The sequence below is a fragment of the Ixodes scapularis genome, unplaced genomic scaffold, assembly GCF_016920785.2.
Source record: "Ixodes scapularis isolate PalLabHiFi unplaced genomic scaffold, ASM1692078v2 PGA_scaffold11__112_contigs__length_91849675, whole genome shotgun sequence".
Taxonomy (NCBI): Eukaryota; Metazoa; Arthropoda; class Arachnida; order Ixodida; family Ixodidae; genus Ixodes; species Ixodes scapularis.
This window is the reverse complement of record NW_024609837.1, coordinates 34,527,196-34,546,118: the sequence shown is the minus strand read 5'-3', so window position 1 is coordinate 34,546,118 and position 18,923 is coordinate 34,527,196. Positions and strand designations below refer to the sequence as shown.

The 18,923-nt window shown below is 46.9% G+C and overlaps 1 protein-coding gene across 1 annotated transcript in view; it reads left to right on the top strand.

Annotated features, from left to right (window-relative positions):
* Nucleotides 1-2,015, top strand: part of LOC115314119 (acidic mammalian chitinase) — a 43,307-nt gene extending 41,292 nt beyond the window's left edge. Inside the window, exon 8 of the mRNA XM_029973172.3 lies at nucleotides 1,538-2,015. Within this exon, the coding sequence (XP_029829032.2) occupies nucleotides 1,538-1,666 (129 nt within the window). The 3' untranslated portion in view covers nucleotides 1,667-2,015. The remainder of the gene's footprint in view (nucleotides 1-1,537) is intronic.
* Nucleotides 2,016-18,923: the final 16,908 nt, after the last annotated feature.

Genomic DNA, 18,923 nt, shown 5'->3' with positions numbered 1-18,923 from the left:
CTACGATTGATGGTTTCCTCCTCTCCACTTTCCTCCTTTTCCCTGTTTTCTCTGCTAAAGTGGAAAGAGTGGAGAGCTTCGTAAAAAAAACATGTCCTGTTTTTTTTTTTTGTTTTTTTTCTTTTTTTTTAACCTGTGGTGCAGTCGAGTCGACAGGGACCTTGGAAATGTTCTTCGGAGACGAAATTCAACGTGTACAAGTTAGCTTAATTTAATCAGAACTTCGGAATTTAAAACCAACTATGATAGTGTAGAGTGAAAAAATAAATTAAAAACCAAACATAAATATAATATTTTATTCTATGGTTCACAGATAGGATAACTTTTTCCTTTTAAAAAGATGAACAATAGTTAGCATTAAAAACATGTATTTGTACCAGTACAATCTCCTAACCGTTTGCCTCACTTTAATTTTTCGGTTGGTGGTTTGTTTGTGTGATGTTGCCTGCTACCTTCCGAAAACTTCCGAGTAACAAAAATATTACTTAAAAAAAAAAAAAAAAAAAAAAAACTCTGCGCGATATTAATCCGTCGCATGAAAGTTGCGAAACGAGCAGCAGTAAAACCCTCTTACGTGCCGCAGCCTGTTTTATTGGTCAAATTTTTGGGACAACATCTGGCGAATGCCATGTTTACAAATAGACGCGAAGGCTGGCGTCAATGTCGTTTTGTACACTTCCTGTTTTGAGCAAAAGACGCACCTGCGTTCGCGAACATAGCCCGTGCTTCAACTTTGTTGCGAAGATCACTAACAGTCAATTATCGCTAACGACAGAAAGAGCCAAACTTACGGGGGAGAGACAACATTATCGCGAGAAAATTGTGTCTGGAGAGCAAGTCGTCTGCTTTTTGCGCAGAAGTTGCGGTGACGTCAGAAAGACTCCGAGCTCTGATTGGCTCTGATTAAAGGACAGTTGGTAAACCTCAAAGCAAGCTGCCTTGAGGTCTACCCACTATCCTTAATTCAGAAGCAATCAGAGCTCGATGTTGTTCTGACGTCACCACAACCCCTGCAAAACAAGCAGACAAACTTGCGCTCCACATAAGTTATGGTGCGTGGGACACGTCTCTGACTGGTGTATGTTGCAGCGTCCTCCAAAGTGGTCCCTCGATTTCTGCCTAGTGGCGTCATCAACTGAGGATGTCACGCAAGTGTCATTCTGTCCCCTGCCACGATTCGGCCCCGGGTATAGTGGCAGAGCAGCGAAAGTCGACGCGGCGGACACTTGTTCACTGCAAGTCGCCCTGCGGTCGGACAGCAGACGGAAACCAGAGCAGACGCGAGATAGGATGCCGCGACGACAGCGACCCTCGCGTCCGTTGGCCGTTTTTCGACGGAACTTCTAGGACCGACCGCCAGGATCGCGCCCATCCGACGACAACTTGCCACGCGGGCTTCTTTGATGCAATATGTTGCCGCTTCGGTACAGAGCTGCGGGACCACTTTTGAAGACGCGCTCCTGCCACAGTAGTTAGAAGGTAATGCCCGGATGACAGAGTAAAGTAGACGTGTTTCTTTTTTTCTTATTTTCTGTAGGTTGTCTGGATAAAGGCCAGGAACTTTGGAGGCATCATGACATTTTCCCTCAACGACGACGACGCAGAGGGAACCTGCGGGGAGGGAAAGTTCCCGCTGCACTCCATGATTCGAAACATGCTGACGTGACACTAAACCTTCACGCACATAAAGCCACAACACAGTGGTCACCATGAGACACTGTCGATCGTTATCTTCCCAGTAACCTCAGGTTCGAAGTGAAAAAAAAGGAGTCCGCGTATCTGACACGCAAGCGACAGTTCCTCGACAATATTTTTAAGTATACACGTAACCCGAAAATAAATATGAAGAAATTAGAAAGTAAGGTGATATATGTGTCGCCATGTTATACAATGTGTTTCTCTTTGCTTGTAACACAATTTTTTTTAAAAGACCCCCTTAATGGGAGGCACCCACTAAAAACCTTTCATCTGTTGTTGTTGTTGTTGTATTTAATAAAATTTGTCAGTGTCATTGGGGAGAAATTTAGTAGTGCAGCACAAGCGCTAGCCTGGCGTGCACCGCGCGATAGTGATGTAAGTACACGCCCGTACGATGATCATCCAATCAAAACGGGCAAAGGGGGGGGGGGGGGGGGGGGGGGGGCTGAACCCAGAATTCTGGGTTATGCAAGGCGAGCTTTCTCTCCGGTGCTTTAACGCAAACGACCAGCGATCCCCCTTTAAAAATAGATCTTGTGATAAAGTATCGCTATATTCGAGTTACGGTGATTTAAATAGAATTAATCGGATTTAAATCAAATATATTTTAACTAAACAAATCATCATTTTTCCCCTTCTGACCTTGCCACATTTATTCGCTGCCGAAATTCTCCACCCCCTGAAAACTGGAACTTATAAACCTGGTCGCCGGGCAGTCTTACTTAGAATTTTTTGGGAATCCATAACTTATACTACAATGCAATTCCACCCTTGCACTGGTACTCGAAAATGATGAAATGTTGCTTCTTGTTCGAAGTTTACGTTGGCCGGGTTAAATACGTAGGTCGCGTTTCTTACATGACACGGGTGTATAGTGCAGAAAATCGACCAGAGCAACACGGCCGCTTTCTGCAATGAATTCGCCCGGTGCCGCATTCAATAAAAGGCTGCCACAACAGGACACTTTTTCTGCGGTTGCAGCATTTACTGTACTGCAGAAGGAGTCGAGGTTTTCCCCCAAACCGGTTTGCTATAATGCTTGTTTAATTGTTTGTTTTTTCGCTTGCGTTTTTGTACAGAAGTTTGAAGCGTGCTTATCACGTGGGCCCGGACAGCTATACTCCGTTTCAGGATAACTTGGCGAACTGTGGAGGTTGCGGCCCACGCGACCCAATAAGAGCACCGGAGCAAGACACGTGATAACACCATGGTCGAGGCCGCGGGGGCCTCGTTACCGCCACAGCAATAACGCCGTCCATAAAAAAATAATTCCAAGCTTTTTTTAGGGGCGAAGCTCCTTAGGGTCTAGCCTTGCCCGTCCGGCGTCCGTGCTCACATCGATCTTGCTGGTGCTCGTGCTCGTGAGCTCACGTGCTCACGTGCTCACGTGCTCGTGTAGGGCAAAAAAAAAATGATGAAAAAAAATGTTTGCGCAGTCGACAGGATTCGAACCTGTGCGGGGAGAGACCCCAATGGATTTCTAGTCCTTAGCCACTCGGCCACGACTGCGGGACGAGTGACAGCTCCGAGATGTGGTAGTAACTCAACAGCTGGGATGTCATGGATGAAACGTTGCATGTAGCCGCTCAACGTCTATACAGAAGAGGGCGCTGTGGTCTAACGCGCATATAATCGCGTTAAACTTTGCATGCATTGGCTCAACGTTTATAGACGAGAGGGCGCTGCGGTCAAATGCTCAAATGCGTATATAACCATGTTTTACACCACACATTCTCCTTCTGACATGGATGAAAATGAACGAAAGGCTCGGCATGCTGCGGCTCAGCGTCTACACAGACATGCACCACCAGAGCTTCGCTCCAATCAACATCATTCACCACGTGGAGATGCGTCAATTTTTTTTTAGCGGCAACTGAATTTGCGCGATTTCATTTCTAACGAGAAGATATAAAGAATAAATAAGATATAATTACAAATTAATAATTTTCAATTATATTTAAGCAAAAAAAAAAAAAAGGCTCGAGGTACACTTAAGCACTTCTTATGAGTTGTGAATGCGAAAGCACGCACGCCGCCCTTCGCTTCCTGCTTTCGTCTGCGGCGTACGGCGCGCTGACCTTGGGCTTGGAAAGGTGGAGCCACTTCCTCGCGGACACGCCGCGCCATCAGGTGGGTGATCGTTGAAACTAATGCGCAGCGGCCAATGGGAGCCTCGTCGACGCGTGCCAGCCAATGGGACCGAAGCCGAAAATTCATCAGCTTCACTTCGCTGCTTTGGGATCGCGGAAACAAGGTGCCGTGTCTAGGCTTTTCGCGTGGTTTCATAGCTGGGAGCTGGCTACACTTGGTGAAAGGATTTGAGGTGCCGTTTTCGCGCTTCAGATGACGTCGGCTCGCTCCATGAGATTTATTACTTTCACATTAAAAGTGGAGCCACATCTGTATCCGTTCCCGATTTCCTTTTCCCCTTGTAGCGCCGTGGCCGTTGGCGATCCCAGCGGTGTAATCGTCCGTTTCCGCTCAAAACATCGCACTGTGCCCTGGCATTAGCCCCCATCACAGATTTGCGGCTAAATTGACCGTACGGTTGTCTCACGAACTGTTCCCGAAGTGCTCGCTATTGTAGCGGACGGAAATGTTGCTGCCGGGGCCGTTCATCCGAAGTTCGTTGGTTTCGGAGCAGACGATTGTTACCCAGCAGACAACAGCCGGTTTCTCCGGGCCTCGCGCCTCGCATTTGGCGTAGTGACACAAATGCTCCCGTGACGTCAGGTCACGTGCCTCGCTCCGACGCTCTTATTGGGTCGCGGAGCCCTAGCCTCCACAGTTTGCCAAGTTATCCATGCCTCCGCTGCTGCCGTGTCCCCTCCTAAATCTCCCTAAAAGAACAAAGGGGAAGGGACCACAGCTAGGAGGCTAGGAGGAAATCCGCTCTGTTAGCGTAGTCCATGTCCTCACTGAAAACGTACGCGTGCGCAACTGCTACTCTTTCCAAAAAATGCGCGCGTTCTTTTTTTTTTTTTTTTTTTTTTTTGTAGACCGTTTTATTTGGGTCATAGCAGAGAGGGTAAAAAGAGAAAAAAAAAATGCTCTCGCCCGCATGTCGTCTGCTCCGCCGAGTGGGCAGTACCTAGCATCCCGCTGGCGTACAAACTCTGTTTAAAATGGCGTCATTTTGGGAATTTCAAACGCAGATGCGCAGATTTTGGTATGCCAGTTATTGTGTATTACTATGCTAGATAGAAAAAAAAACTAACAGAGTCCAATCGCGCTGTTATCTGCGTGCAAATAAAAAAAAAATAGGGAAAACTGTGTCAGACTGCCCGGTCTCTCCGGCGAAGAGTGAATCCAGTGGCTGTACCTTTTTTACTATACAAAGTTCGTACTGGTGTAGGCCCTTAAGGGGTATTCACACGAGGGAGAAATCCCGGGGATTTCTCCCCGACACGCGCGCATCACGAGATGAAAACGCGAGGCTTTTGCGCATCGCAAAGCCTGCCGTTTTCGTCGTGGGATGCGCGTGCCATGGAGAAATCCCCGGGATTTCTCCCTCGTGTGAACACCCCTTTAGCGACATTGAGTGGATGTCTGAAATAATAAATAAAAACGTGCTCTCCTGCCGCAATACACGCAGTAGTTGAGGTATAGTACTGCCGGCTGACTCAACTGCTATTTAAGTAACGGAAAAAAATATGTCAGTTGATCATTTACCGAAGTAGAACAACAGAGCTCTAGACTGATTTTGGAGCAGCCATAACTATTCTAAGAACGCGAACCACTTCACAACGGCAGCCACGAGCGAGAGTTCGATGTTCCGGACAGCCCGCCGATACAGCCCAAATATGGAGAACGGCAACCTCCCGGTTTGTCGTCTGCTAGCGGAGTCGGCGGCGTGCCCTCTCTCTCGTTTTACCCCGCCGAACCCGCTGAACTTCCCGGATGTGTGGAGAGGGCGCTGCTGTCGAACAAAATGGTGCCGCCCAGAGAGCGCTAAATGGAATGGTTTATAAATTTAAAATAAATGGTTAAAGTGCAGAAAATAAAAAGAAGGCATTTTAATGCAGAGGTCATCAAATTCTTAATCTCGAGGAACCTCTGGCCCTCTGCATTGTTACAAAGGCCTACAGCCCTTGTTAACAATAATGCATACATCACACTAGGTTCACCCTTAAGCTGATGGTGCCGTGGGAGCTACGTGCCCGCCGGACCAATTGACCGCCCCCCTTTCATCCCTCGATGCCACTCAATGCACGTTTGTATGGGCGGGAGTGTTATCATGTGGCAAAATACCAGTGTACGAATGGTCTAACGAGCATGTAGCTTCCACTCCACCGTCAGCTTAGGAGTGAATGAAGTAGAGGGCGTGCTTGGTGGCCCGTAGAGATCGTAGAAGGATATAAATCAGGGGCAGCAAAGTTAATTAGCAAATCTTCATTAATTAGCCGACTGATTGTTACCATTAGCCACCTATAGACCATTCCATTTAGCGCTCTCTGGGCGGCACCATTTTGTTCGACAGCAGCGCCCTCTCCACACATCCGGGAAGTTCAGCGGGTTCGTCGGGGTAAAACGAGAGAGAGGGCACGCCGCCGACTCCGCTAGCAGACGACAAACCAGGAGGTTGCCGTTCCCCACCTTTGGGCTGTATCGGCGGGCTCTACCGAACACCGAACTTTCGCTCGTGGCTGCCGTTGTGAAGTGGTTCGCGTTCTTAGAATAGTTGTGGCTACTCCAAAATCAGCCTTTTTTTTTTTTTGCTACATGATAAACTAGCATATCTTTTTTCCGTTACTTAAATAGCAGTTGAGTCAGCCGGCAGTACTACCCTCAACTACTGCGTGTATTGCGGCAGGAGAGCACGTTTTTATTTATTATTTCAGACTTCCACTCATGGTCGCTAAAGGCCTACACCAGTACGAACTTTTGTATAGTAAAAGAGGTACAGCAACCGGATTTTCTTTTCGCCAAAGAGACCGTCCAATCTGACACAGTTTTCCCTATTTTTGCTTTTATTTGCACGCAGTCTTTTTATCTAGCATAGCATTACACGATAACTGGCATACCAAAATCTGCGCATCTGCGCTTGAAAGTTCCAAAATGACGCATGAAAAAACACACAAAATTGTGTTACTCCGCGAGATTTCGTGGACGAGCGGTACAAGGCGCTGCTCTGGCGATGCCGGCGATGCCTACATCTCGGTGGCGGTGGTTCGAATCCACTTAGGGCGCAAAGGCTTTTTTTTTTTTTGGTTTTTTTTCCTCGACCGATTTTTTGTGCAAGATTGTGCGTATTGCGGAAGTGCATATTTCAATTCCTCTTTTCTTGTTGATTTTTATTTATAAGAAGGTAGACTAGGGGCTGGTGTTCCGCTCGAACTTGCGCCGGCCTCGTCAAAACGGAAGAACGGTCGAGATCCAGGGCGTTTCTATTTAAAGCCGTTTATTTACATGGTAGCGTGAAAATCAGAGAGTACCTTGAGAGTGTGGTGGACGGTCCTTTATATAACGAATTTTGTGATTAGGGGACCGCACTGCCATTGTTCAGACGGCTCGGCATTCCCTCACGTGATGTGACTTCATGGAAGTTTCCTTCTGAGTCAGAATACTCGCCGGTGTATGGAAGAAGTCATCCAGACGGCAGTATCTCGGTGCTCTGGTGCCGGCGCCCCCATGAACCGGGAGTGATTCACAATAGACGCGTACACAACACACGGCACTCGAGATCAGGATCGAGTGTTGTTTCCTTTTCGAGGAAAGCAGGGGCCTCGGAATACAGGCACGGGCATGTGCGTCGTTTACTTAGCCGACTAAGGTTAAGGCGCCTCAGGCAGACGGAGCCGACCATGGTTACGGTCCCGCAGGCAGAAGAACCCAGACGCTTCGGAATGCAATCACGGGCACCGCCTGCGTTAAGGTCCCGCAAGCAGACGGAGCCGTAGGCACGATTCATCACCGACACAGTTCCTTCTTGAGGCTTGTTTCACTTTGAAGCCATAAAGCCGATTTCAACACCAGAAATAACAGGTGGCAGTTCACAACACTGTCCTCGTGCTCGGAACTTTCACGTTGCGAGGTCTTCGCTTCGGGGATGCCACCTTGCCAGACACTCCGGCGTCGTTACTGACCGTCTCCAGGACCTCACGGACCGACGTCTCCGGGAAACACGTTCTTGAACTCGCGTACACGTTGGCGATCACCTGCTTGCACTTTTGCGAGATCTTCACACAACGAATCTTCGAAAATATCCGAGCAGGAAAAGAAAGCTTCCCGCGTAAGACGCCATCTTCACGAAACCGGCGAGGCAGGGGCAGCCGCACAACCCGAAAACCCGAAGCGAGAGCGAGTGCCGCACGAACGAAAACAGAAATTAATTTGGAGTAGTTTACATTATCTTTTCCTTTTTATTGAAAAAGAATCGGTATTCCCTCGAAATCATAACGCCACTATTAGTTACTAGCTACAAAGATGTACACTTTTCGACTTTTTTTTTTTTTTTTTCAGTGGCCGCACTATTTTGTGGAGCGAACGTAGTCGCGGTCGGCTGTGCAAACCGGCGCGCTAGCTTTGACTACGTTGCACGCTATGTTTGAAACGGAGTCCAGCTACAGTCCACTCGGCGGAGCGCACGGCTTGCGGGGGAGAGGGGGAGTGCATTTTTTTTTCTCTTTTACCCTCTCTGCTCATCTCTGCTACGTCACGGCGCGGTGGTGGCGCGTCGGACGCACTTCCGGTCCGGGGCTGTGGGTGGAAGTGCCCATCTGAGACGTGTATTCCTGCGTTGTTTTGAAAGTATTGAAAGGAACCAGACAAAAACCTGCCTTCTTTTCAAAAGGCTGCTACTGGGGCTGTACCAAAAGGGTCGAGAAAGGTTTGAAGGACAGTTATGCGCTCGGTTCGTCCGAGAACGTGTATATGTGCCATGAAAAGAGAAAACCAGACGCCGTCGGACCACGATTGCTTGGGCGGGAAGCATTTTGGGTTGAATTCAAGGATACTTCTGGCCATCAGATTTATTTTTCTTGTTCCAAAATGAACGCCGGAAAACCGTCAAGTTGTACAGACCACCTGCGGACTACGTTCAGTGCGTCTTCAAGTTCAAACGGTCGCCTGATCGTTCGAACTGTCGTCTGCTCTTTCAAACGTTTCTGCCTGTCGTCTGCTCTTTTAGAGGACACCGGCCCGTAGACCAAACGTGGGCCCGGTACTTTCGATAAGAAGTAAGTGCAGGCCTCAAAAGACTTACGTTTGGAGGTTGGTAAGCAGGCTCGACGTAAACAGTAGATACAAGGAGATGTTGATCACTGTTACCAGTGGCCATCACCGACTTGTTATTCCTGATTCACTTGGTTAGGTTCTGATTGCGATTTTCAGTAATGACGTCGACGATCTAAGCTACGGTTCACGCTTTTGCAGTCCGAGCGACGTCGCTACTGAAAATTGCGAGCGAAATCTCATCATGTGAATCAGGCTTTAGCGTACATTCTGCGGCGTCCACGCGGAATGAATCGCCGCATGTCAGATTATTCACGCGAAGTTTTGCGGTGTAACGAGCCTCGTTAATTTCGCTGACGCCGCTCAACTAGTCAGAGATCGTTTGGAGGACGTAGAATCAACAATTTCAACGCGAAAAAGAGCGTGGGGACTTACACCGACGCCGACAACATCGCATTTCAATGGTTTGTTTATGGGCGACGGCGAGCTTCTTGCCCACACCCCCATCGCGCATGCGCGGCGCCAATGGCGTCCGCTAGGGGCGCTCCGGGCGCCCCGGTTTGTTTGTAAACATGAGTTGGTGTATACACCGACGTTGAGCGCAGTGAACGCAGCGTAGCGCAGAACGCGCGCCTTTCATTGGCCGGCGACCAGGAACTCGATTCCTGCGACCAATCAGTATCCGTGTGCGCTGCGCTACGCCGCGCCCGTCGACGTTACGTTGAAGTATAAGGGAGTTTTAGCGAGTCGTTTCTCAAGCACACGGTTCCGAAATCACGAACGGTACAGCTGGTCCGTTCCGTGAAACCGTACGTCTAATTTGACATACTTTAGCGAATCGTGAAAGTGGCGCGGCCGTGTAGACGATGATGATGATCATGCTTAACGGTGGCGCCATCTTCTAGTAAACATGTAAAACATTCCGCAACGTGTGAACCCGTGGCGACGGTGGCGGACACCACGGTGGGGGTTCGTGTTTCCGGCGTACGACTGATGTAAACAAGACGGCCGATGTGACATTTTCCGGTCGGAATTTCAAGAACTGTGAAGCTAGATAGAGTAAAAAGTGTCTGAACGACCGTAAAGGTATGTGGTGTGTCTCCGTCTTCTTGAACTTGAACGATCATTCACGTTCTATGCCGTCGAACCAAATCATTTCGTCTGCTCGCGGTCGGCACGGCGGCTAGTCTGCCCGGAGATCGCAAAAATTTACGAGCATGCGCAGTTTAGAGCATTCACGATCGCTTACCATTGTGAGCAGTCCTCGAAATGATTTGGTTCAACCTCTCAAATGAAGCAGACTAGCAGGACGGCTAATCGCCTCCCGGTGTCCTAAGCCTAACGCTCGGCTGAATCGGCGAAGGCGGTCGCCGGACCGACCGCCATCTTTTTTTTACCCGAGTCGTGAACGGAGCTGGCTGCGTTGCGGTGACGACTCCAGCGGCCGGAATGGGAGAAACGAACGAGAAGGGCCTCCCGACTCCCCGAACGACTCGCGCGCGCATGCGCAGTGGCGTCGCGGCTGCGTTCGGGGGCGAACCGCTCGTGTGGAAACGACCTGCTAAAACTCCCTATAAACGTACCTTTAGGCGCCCGTTCCGGCTTGAGCGGCGTCGCCGTAGCCGTCGGCGTCGCCGTAGCCGTCGGCGTAACCGCGCGGTGCATTATAAGTAAATTTCCCCGCTAAATTTAGCGAGAAAATTTCCCCGCTAAATTTAGCGGAAAAATTTTCCCGCTAAATTTAGCGGAAAATGTTTCCCTAAATGGGAGGAAAGCAGGAGAGGAGGAGGGGCATAGCCTCCTCTCCGTACCTTCCCCTCCTCCTCCTCCTCCTCAAGAGCTGCGCTCTAATTCGGCGTTACAGGGAGCTGGAAACGGCTTTCATTTTTTTTATATATATGCTCAGCTGCTTCAACCCGCAAGCATGGCCCAACTTGATTAGCGTCAACCCTCCACTTAAATATCAACACAAAGTTTGATGACGAAATCCGGGGGATCGCATCGTCGACAACGCCAACACTGCGAAACCCGTGACTGCATCATCAGGTTTTGCTAAGGAGATCCTGGAAAAACTTTCCACTTTTACCCTCGAAATTACGGGTTGACAATGAAGCTTCTGGGTCAGGGGGGTTGCGTGCGGGTATATTTGAGACCCTCTAATAAGAGTAAGCTTGTGTAAAGTAAGAAACGTCCCTGCACAATAATCCTGCACGACCCCTTTAAAACATTTGTCATTTTATAAAAACAAACAGCTAAACACTGCCCAACTAATGTAAATAATGGAAAGATCACAAAACACAAGGGCGAACAAAACGATTGCCACACATAACTTTGAAAGGATCGAAATGCTCCCTGCTCGTCAGGCTTTGGTGTAAGGCCTCCATTTTCCGAGCATGCTCAGCCTAATGCTTGACTCTTTGCAAATACGCGTCCCCATAACGCTTGGTGACGTTTTTTTTTTTTTTTTGTTTTTTCTTAAATAATAATATTTGAGGTTGTGGTCATATTTAAACAGCGTGTAGTTGGTCAGCCATTTCAAAGATGCGACGGGTCACTCACTGTAGATGAGAAATTAAGCCAGTGCAGAACAACCGCTAGCGTGGGGCCTTTAAAGGAGCTATGCAACGATTTTAACGTTGAAAGAATTTGCATCTTCTACTTTTGACATTGTTTATCTTGTCACAAAGGACAGAAAACACAACTCCTTCCTTCGAAATGTTTCAATTCCGCCGCGTAATCGCGAGACAAAAGTTTGAATATTTCCCGACCTGCAGCCGCAAGCGGCGGCCATAAGAACCACGCGGAATGACGTCAAATGGCGGACTTTTAAAATGATAGGAAGGTATGCAAATACCTACTCGATAAATGGTAATTTTTCTATAAATCTTGTCGTTCCAACATAAATATAAATACGTCGAAAACCAGGTATAATCGACAAAAACTTTTATTATACGGTGTTTTAGTGACGGCATCTATCAGAGCTAAACAAAACCGTCAGCTCAGCAGCTCGGCGCGAGTCACGTGGTACTCAGGGTTCCAGGAGGCGCCCCGACCTATGGGAGAACACAGAGATCGACGTAACACGGCTGATTAAAAAGTAAACGCAGAGTTCATACTTTTCGAAACTATAGTCTGTTACGAAGTTGGTAAAGCACTAAACGTTAATCGAATTTTTCATAATTTTGGATGCGTGTGAAAATTTCGGGAAAGCAATTTCCAAAGCAATGGCGTTGGGGCGGAACTTTTTGGGTTGGCCGAAGCGGGTCACGTGCACAGTGTGACGTCACCACGTCGTCTGCTGCATAATACCACTTAGGCAATATATTTTTTTTTTTTAAATTGCGTTCTTACATGGCATACAACTTAGCGCAAATTATTGTAAACTGTTCCTTTATTATGTCAAAAACTATTGTCATTCCGTACATCCCCAAAATATTGAAGAAAGTGACTTTCCCACGTCCACCGTGCATTTCTGAGCGGATTTGGAACCCCTGGGCGTTCGCCAAAAGTCGCCGAGAGATGCCGTTCTAGATTGCGCTACTCCTGCTCTAGAGTTCCTCGATATGCTCCCCCGAAGGGGGAGCAGAGTTGCGCATTTGTTTTCCCCGCGCCGCCACGCCGCTATTCGCCGAGATCTATCACGTGAGAAGCAAAGCATCCGGCGCCGTGCAAGAAAGCCGCCTTTACGGTCGCTCCGCCCACGTTTCTCGCGCCTCGGCGTATGTTCCCCTGCTTTCCGCCTCCTTTTCCTCCTCTCCTGTTTTCCATGTGCGGCGGCGCGCGCGGCGCCGCTATTTGCCAAATTTAGTCACGTGAGGAGTTGAGCATCCAGGGCGTGCGGGAAAGCCGGCGCTACGGCCACTCGCCGAGGCTGAATGCCTCGGCATTCGCCTCGGCATACCATACAGGAACTCTACGCTACTCCGGAGCCGTTTATTGGCTCTGCGCTACTATGCTCTGCTCCAAAGGAGCGATATAGTGCTCTAGACGAGACTTTCCTCCTTTCGCCATGCTGATCGCGCTGCGCAAGCACGTGGTCACGAGCGGGTGAGTTCTCGCTGCTCACTGATGGCTCTAGAGAGGGAGCTTCACCGGAACCCCGCGCGTCCTTCTTTTACGTCACAACGCACGTGACTCGGAAAATGGTGAAGGAGTTGAGAGGTGCCAAAAACCTCAGTCTATGTCAATTTTTAAAATAAAAACTAGGACATGCATGCAAAAGCGGTTTTTCTTCTTTATTTCAGAAAGATCGAGACACCAACTCCGAAATTATTTAAGCAAAGCAGTGAAATTGTTGCACAGCTCTTTTAACGTGCACTACGCAGTAGTGATACGCGACCGCACGCCGGTACGATGCTCATCCACATCGAAACGGGCAGGGGTCTGGATTGAACCCAGGATCCCTGGGTTCTGCATCGCAAGCTTTCGCTCCACGTGCTCCGAGCTGGTGTGCGCTAGCCCACTCGGCCACCGATCCCCGAAAATATAGTAATAAAATATAACAATTGTTTCCGGGGAAACTTTAGTTGCACTCACATATCCCGAGACTTTTTTGTTATATGTCCAAATACAATTCTTCATACGGGAATGAGTTGAGCTAGTTGGTTATGATACATTATGGGTGGAACCAGCTGAACATTTAAGGAAGGAGACACAGAAAAGACAACCATTCGCTGGACTACCAACTCTTTTAATAGATCGTCCTCATCTACTAAATCTGATGCGTATAAATTTTTTTTTTTTACTTAGCAGAGAGGGCGCCCTTTAAAAAGAGCTTTTCTTGCGGCTGTAGGGTTATTGAAGCGGAGCTCACGCAGTTTTCTTCTTCGTTGTCTATAGCCAAGGCCTCCAACATCTCCCTTGCAAGCTGGTTTTTATGGTGCCCTATGATGCTGGCTTGCTCAAGCTTTGGTTTGCACTTGCAAGTTCGACAATGGGCAGCGAGGTGTCCTGGTCCCGCGAGATTTTTATCGTTGGCCGCATGTTCACGTGCACGATCGTTTATGCATCTCCCCGTCTGTCCTATATAACATCGTCCACATGTTAACGGTATGCTGTAAACGACTCCTTTTTGGCACGGAAGGTATTTTGCCTTGTGTCAGGTGTCACACCTGTCTTTCATGTACGTTTGTGTCTCATTAATCTTGCGGCATAGGGAATATGCCTTATTGGGGGCCGAGCACACAACTTAAACGTTTTGCCGGTTTGCTATTTTTTTTTTTTTTTTCAATTTGTGGCTGACCCCATGAATGTACGGTATTACTGCGAAGGACTTCTTTGTTTTCCTTGCTTGTTCTTCACTTTGGGCATTGTTCCTCTTGACACTGCGGCATATTTTTTCACATATGGAGGCCAATAAGGTTTTTGGATATCCGGCATTGTGAAGTCGTGAAATTTGTCCATCAAAGCTTTGTTGGACTTGATGGGGGCAGGTCTTTTTTAGGCTTGCGGAGAGGGCTGCGATGGCCACTCCTTGCTTAACATTTTTTGATTGTTCAGAATCATAAGGAAGAAACCCTTTTCCCGATCGTGCTTGGTATTGCCAACAGACATGCCCTGCTTGGAATTTCAATGCCAAATCAAGAAACCGAATTGATTTATTCACTGAAATTTCGTGGGTGAAAGTGAGACCCATGCAGCTTTTTTCGAATTGTGTCAAGGTGGTTTTAAGGCATCCATCGGCTTGTTCGTCGACTTCTGTGGTGCACAAAATAAGAAAGTCATCTACATACCTAAAAATAACCCCTATGCGTGCATCTTGTATGGCTTCCTGGATGGCTATTCCACACCTCGCAAGAAAGATTTCGCATAGATGCGGGGCTACTTGAGAGCCAATGCAAATCCCACTTTTTTGAACATACTGGTGATCTTGTTGGGCCACAACCGTCGCTGACAGGTAGAATCTTAAGATTTCCAAGAAGGTGCTTAAGCTCATTCCTGCGGCGTTTTGGAATTTGGTGTGCCCTTTGTCTTCAATGGTGGTTTGGAGGGCATGCATGAGGCTTGCGTGCGGGATGGAGTAGTACATGTCCTCCACATCAATAGAAAAACCAGAAGCGATGAGGTGCCCTTGATCTTGAAGGAAGGACATGACATGTTCCGAGTTTGGTATTCGGAAAGGGTCCTCAATCTGTACGTTGGAGATTTGTTGCGCTAAAAACTTCGACACGCATGCCTGCCATGTGGTTCTTTCTGAAACGATTGCCCGGAAGGGAACTCCTTCTTTATGAGTTTTGGCAAAAAAAAAAAAAAAACACTGAGAGTAGGTCATTTTTTGCGGCTTTGATTTTGGTGCTAAGACTTGGTTGTTGAGCTTCGTCTAGCAATTTTAGGATGGCTAGTTTTGCTGCTTTGGATTGTTTTTTGTCAACAGGGATGAAATTCCTGGTCATTGCTTGGTGGGCTTTTTCTCCATATGTATCGGATGCTAGAACCACGAATCCTCCTTGCTTGTCCGAGACGCACAGTTTTAATCGTTGGCTCCGCAGCGGTCCAAAGCTCACTTTCGCCTGGGCCTGGTGGTTTAGGCAAGCAAAGACTTGGATTCCCTCATCAATGATTTGTGGTCCTCGGTCTTGTGGGGCTTTTGCGGCTATTTGGCGTATGAGGGTTATTGAAGTAGCCCCGCATCTATGCGAAATCTTTCTTGCGAGTTGTGGAATAGCCATCCAGGAGGCCATACAAGATGCACGCATAGGGGTTATTTTAGGTATGTAGATGACTGTCTTATTTTGTGCGCCACAGAAGTCGACGAACAAGCCGATGGATGCCTTAAAACCATCTTGACACAATTCGAAAAAAGGTGCATGGGTCTCACTTTCACCCACGAAATTCCAGTGAATAATTCAATTCGGTTTCTTGATTTGGCATTGAAATTCCAAGCCTAAAAAAGACCTGCCCCCATCAAGTCCAACAAAGCTTTGATGCACAAATTTCACGACTTCACAATGCCGGATATCCAAAAACCTTATTGGCCTCCATATGTGAAAAAATATGCCGCAGTTTCAAGAGGAACAATGCCCAAAGTGAAGAACAAGCAAGGAAAACAAAGAAGTCCTTCGCAGTAATACCGTACATTCATGGGGTCAGCCACAAATTGAAAAAAAAAAAAAAATAGCAAACCGGCAAAACGTTCAAGCTGTGTGCTCGGCCCCCAATAAGGCATGTTCCCTATGCCGCAAGATTAATGAGACACAAACGTACATGAAAGACAGGTGTGACACCTGACACAAGGCAAAATACCTTCCGTGCCAAAAAGGAGTCGTTTACAGCATACCGTTAACATGTGGACGATGTTATATAGGACAGACGGGGAGATGCATAAACGATCGTGCACGTGAACATGCGGCCAACGATAAAAATCTCGCGGGACCAGGACACCTCGCTGCCCATTGTCGAACTTGCAAGTGCAAACCAAAGCTTGAGCAAGCCAGCATCATAGGGCACCATAAAAACCAGCTTGCAAGGAAGATGTTGGAGGCCTTGGCTATAGACAACGAAGAAGAAAACTGCGTGAGCTCCGCTTCGATAACCCTACAGCCGCAAGAAAAGCTCTTTTTGAAGGGTGCCCTCTCTGCTAAGTAAAAAAAAAAAAAAAAAAAAAAAAAAAAAAAATTTATACACATCAGATTTAGTAGAAGAGGAGGACGATCTATTAAAAGAGTTGGTAGTCCAGCGAATAGTTGTCTTTTCTGTGTCTCCTTCCTTAAGGCCACGGTCTCACTGAATGTGGCAGTTTAGGTACTTTTTGGCAGGCAATTACTTATCTCCTTTTAAATACTGTTTTGTGGGATTGATGTCATTCGAAAGGCAATGCAATCCATTTTCATTTGATATAATGTATGTGTTAGTTTTTACTGTTCATGCGCGTTTGTAGCGTTGCGAATATGATTGCGCGGACCCTCACTTGCTCCGCTAGTTCATGTTTTATGAACGATCCATTAAAGATAACACGGTTCCAATATAGCAGTTTTGTTAAGATGATGTCGGAGCAGAATCTAACGATCCACTTTTTTGATATTCGCACTACTTTGTTTTTTTCATCCCTCCAAATATTGCCCTAAAGTTGACATTTTTCAGCACAAATATGTTTTTAATGACAAGCGCTAAGGCAATGAAAGTACCTACAGATGTAGTGCTTATAATTGATAATATGCAGAAAAAAATTTAATGTTGTGTAAAATATTTTTGTTCAGATATTTTATATCAAACGTAGCACTTTTTTGTGCTTCGAGTCATGGTAGTTCAAATGCCGCTGAAGAAATAATTAAACTATGACAAAATCTTTTATAACATTTAGAGCTACAATGGTTGCCCAAGAGGTGGACGATGGCTTTTTTTTTTCATTTTCAAAGTCATAACGCTCCAGGAGCCCTTCAAACTTACCTGTTTTTGACGCATATCTGTTTTGGACATCAAACAGATTTATTGGCATTTAATAACGTTTATTGTTTGGAATAGATATACACTGCGATGTATTAAATTTTCACAATGATCTTGATTTGGTTTCTCAATAGGTGTAGAGCTTAGCTAATTTTAAAAACAATTAAAAACTGTTTGGGTGTTTTGTTGCGCTACCTGGCGGACGGCAGACAAACCGCTGATTTCTAGTGTTCAAAAAATTTCCGAGGGCGGCGTTGGCATCTGTATCATCATCAATCTCCGTGTCTTTTTACCTTCACATTTAAAAAAATGTATTGGAAGATTTACTATCGATAAATGAATGGTATAAGTATTGGGTCAGGCTAATAAATCTAAGACAGATAATTGCACAAGCGTAGCGTGATATAATGCGTTCATTATTCGATATGATTGAAATCGATAAACAATAAAGACGAAGAGGAATATAATACACCCGAGTTCACTTTATGCCTAGAGTCACTACATGAGCTTTAAAGTGTCGGCACTCAGTTCCCCAAAATTGGTTTGGGCGCCGCCATTTTGGGTCTTGCTCAGAGCAAACGCAACTGCCGATCATCATGATCCAAAAGTACGACTTCCTCAGCATTAGATGCGGTGCTAGGAAGCTGATGCAATATTGAAATGCTCTGTCGCGGGTTGTTTAAACATTTGTGAGGGACGGAAAAGCGTTTCCTGTGATTTTAGATAAAGCTCCATATAACTGGCAACCATGATTTTAAGCCACAATTTTAAGCCAAGTGTCGTTACTCGGAACCGCAGCTAATTTTCTGGCACTAGCGGGGACAATGAAGAAGAGGCAGGTGTCAAAAGGTAGTGGCTTGTGGAATCCACGGGGCTCACGTCATGACCGCTCCAGGTATTACAAGCCTCTTGAACAAGAGCATGAATAGTGTCATTAAATAAGCTACGCTTCAGAGTAGCGACACTTGGCCTTATTGTGGCTTAAAATCATAGTTGCCAGTTATTTGAATCTTCATCTGAAATCACAAGAAACGCTTTTCCGTCCTCCACTTTAAACAGTTTTCGACAAAGCAAAGCAACATTACATGAGCTTCCTAACACCGAATCTAATGCTGAGGACGTCGCACTTTTGAATCATGACGATCGGCAGTTGCGCCTGCTCTGCACAAGCAACAAAATGGCGGCGTTCACAACACTGTCGGGGAAGAGAGTGCCGATACTCTAAGTGCAGCTCATTTATTGGCTCTAGTTCCCGCGAAACTCCTTTTCCCTGACTGAAACTGAAAGTAAATATGAAGAATACACCATCATTACAGCTTATTTAGTTATAACAAAATACACATAATGAGAGGAGGAAGCGGGCGGGTAGGAGAAACGCGGGTTTTATGTGCGACCGTTCTAACCGTCTCAAAAGAAAGAACGCACGAGCTTGCGCTGGTTTAAAAAAAAAAAAAGGCACCAAAAGAAAAGATGCGGCACGCTGTGTTCTTTGTTATTATGCGTCTAATTGCAAATTGTTGTGTGTATGTTTATACAGCCGGAAGTTAATCTGCCTTAGTGGGCGTCTGGTGTCTCAGCTGTAGATGAACAATTTAGCCAGTGCGGTACAGCCGCAAACCTGGGTTCTTTAACATGCACCACGTAGTAGTGATAGACGACCGCACGCCGGT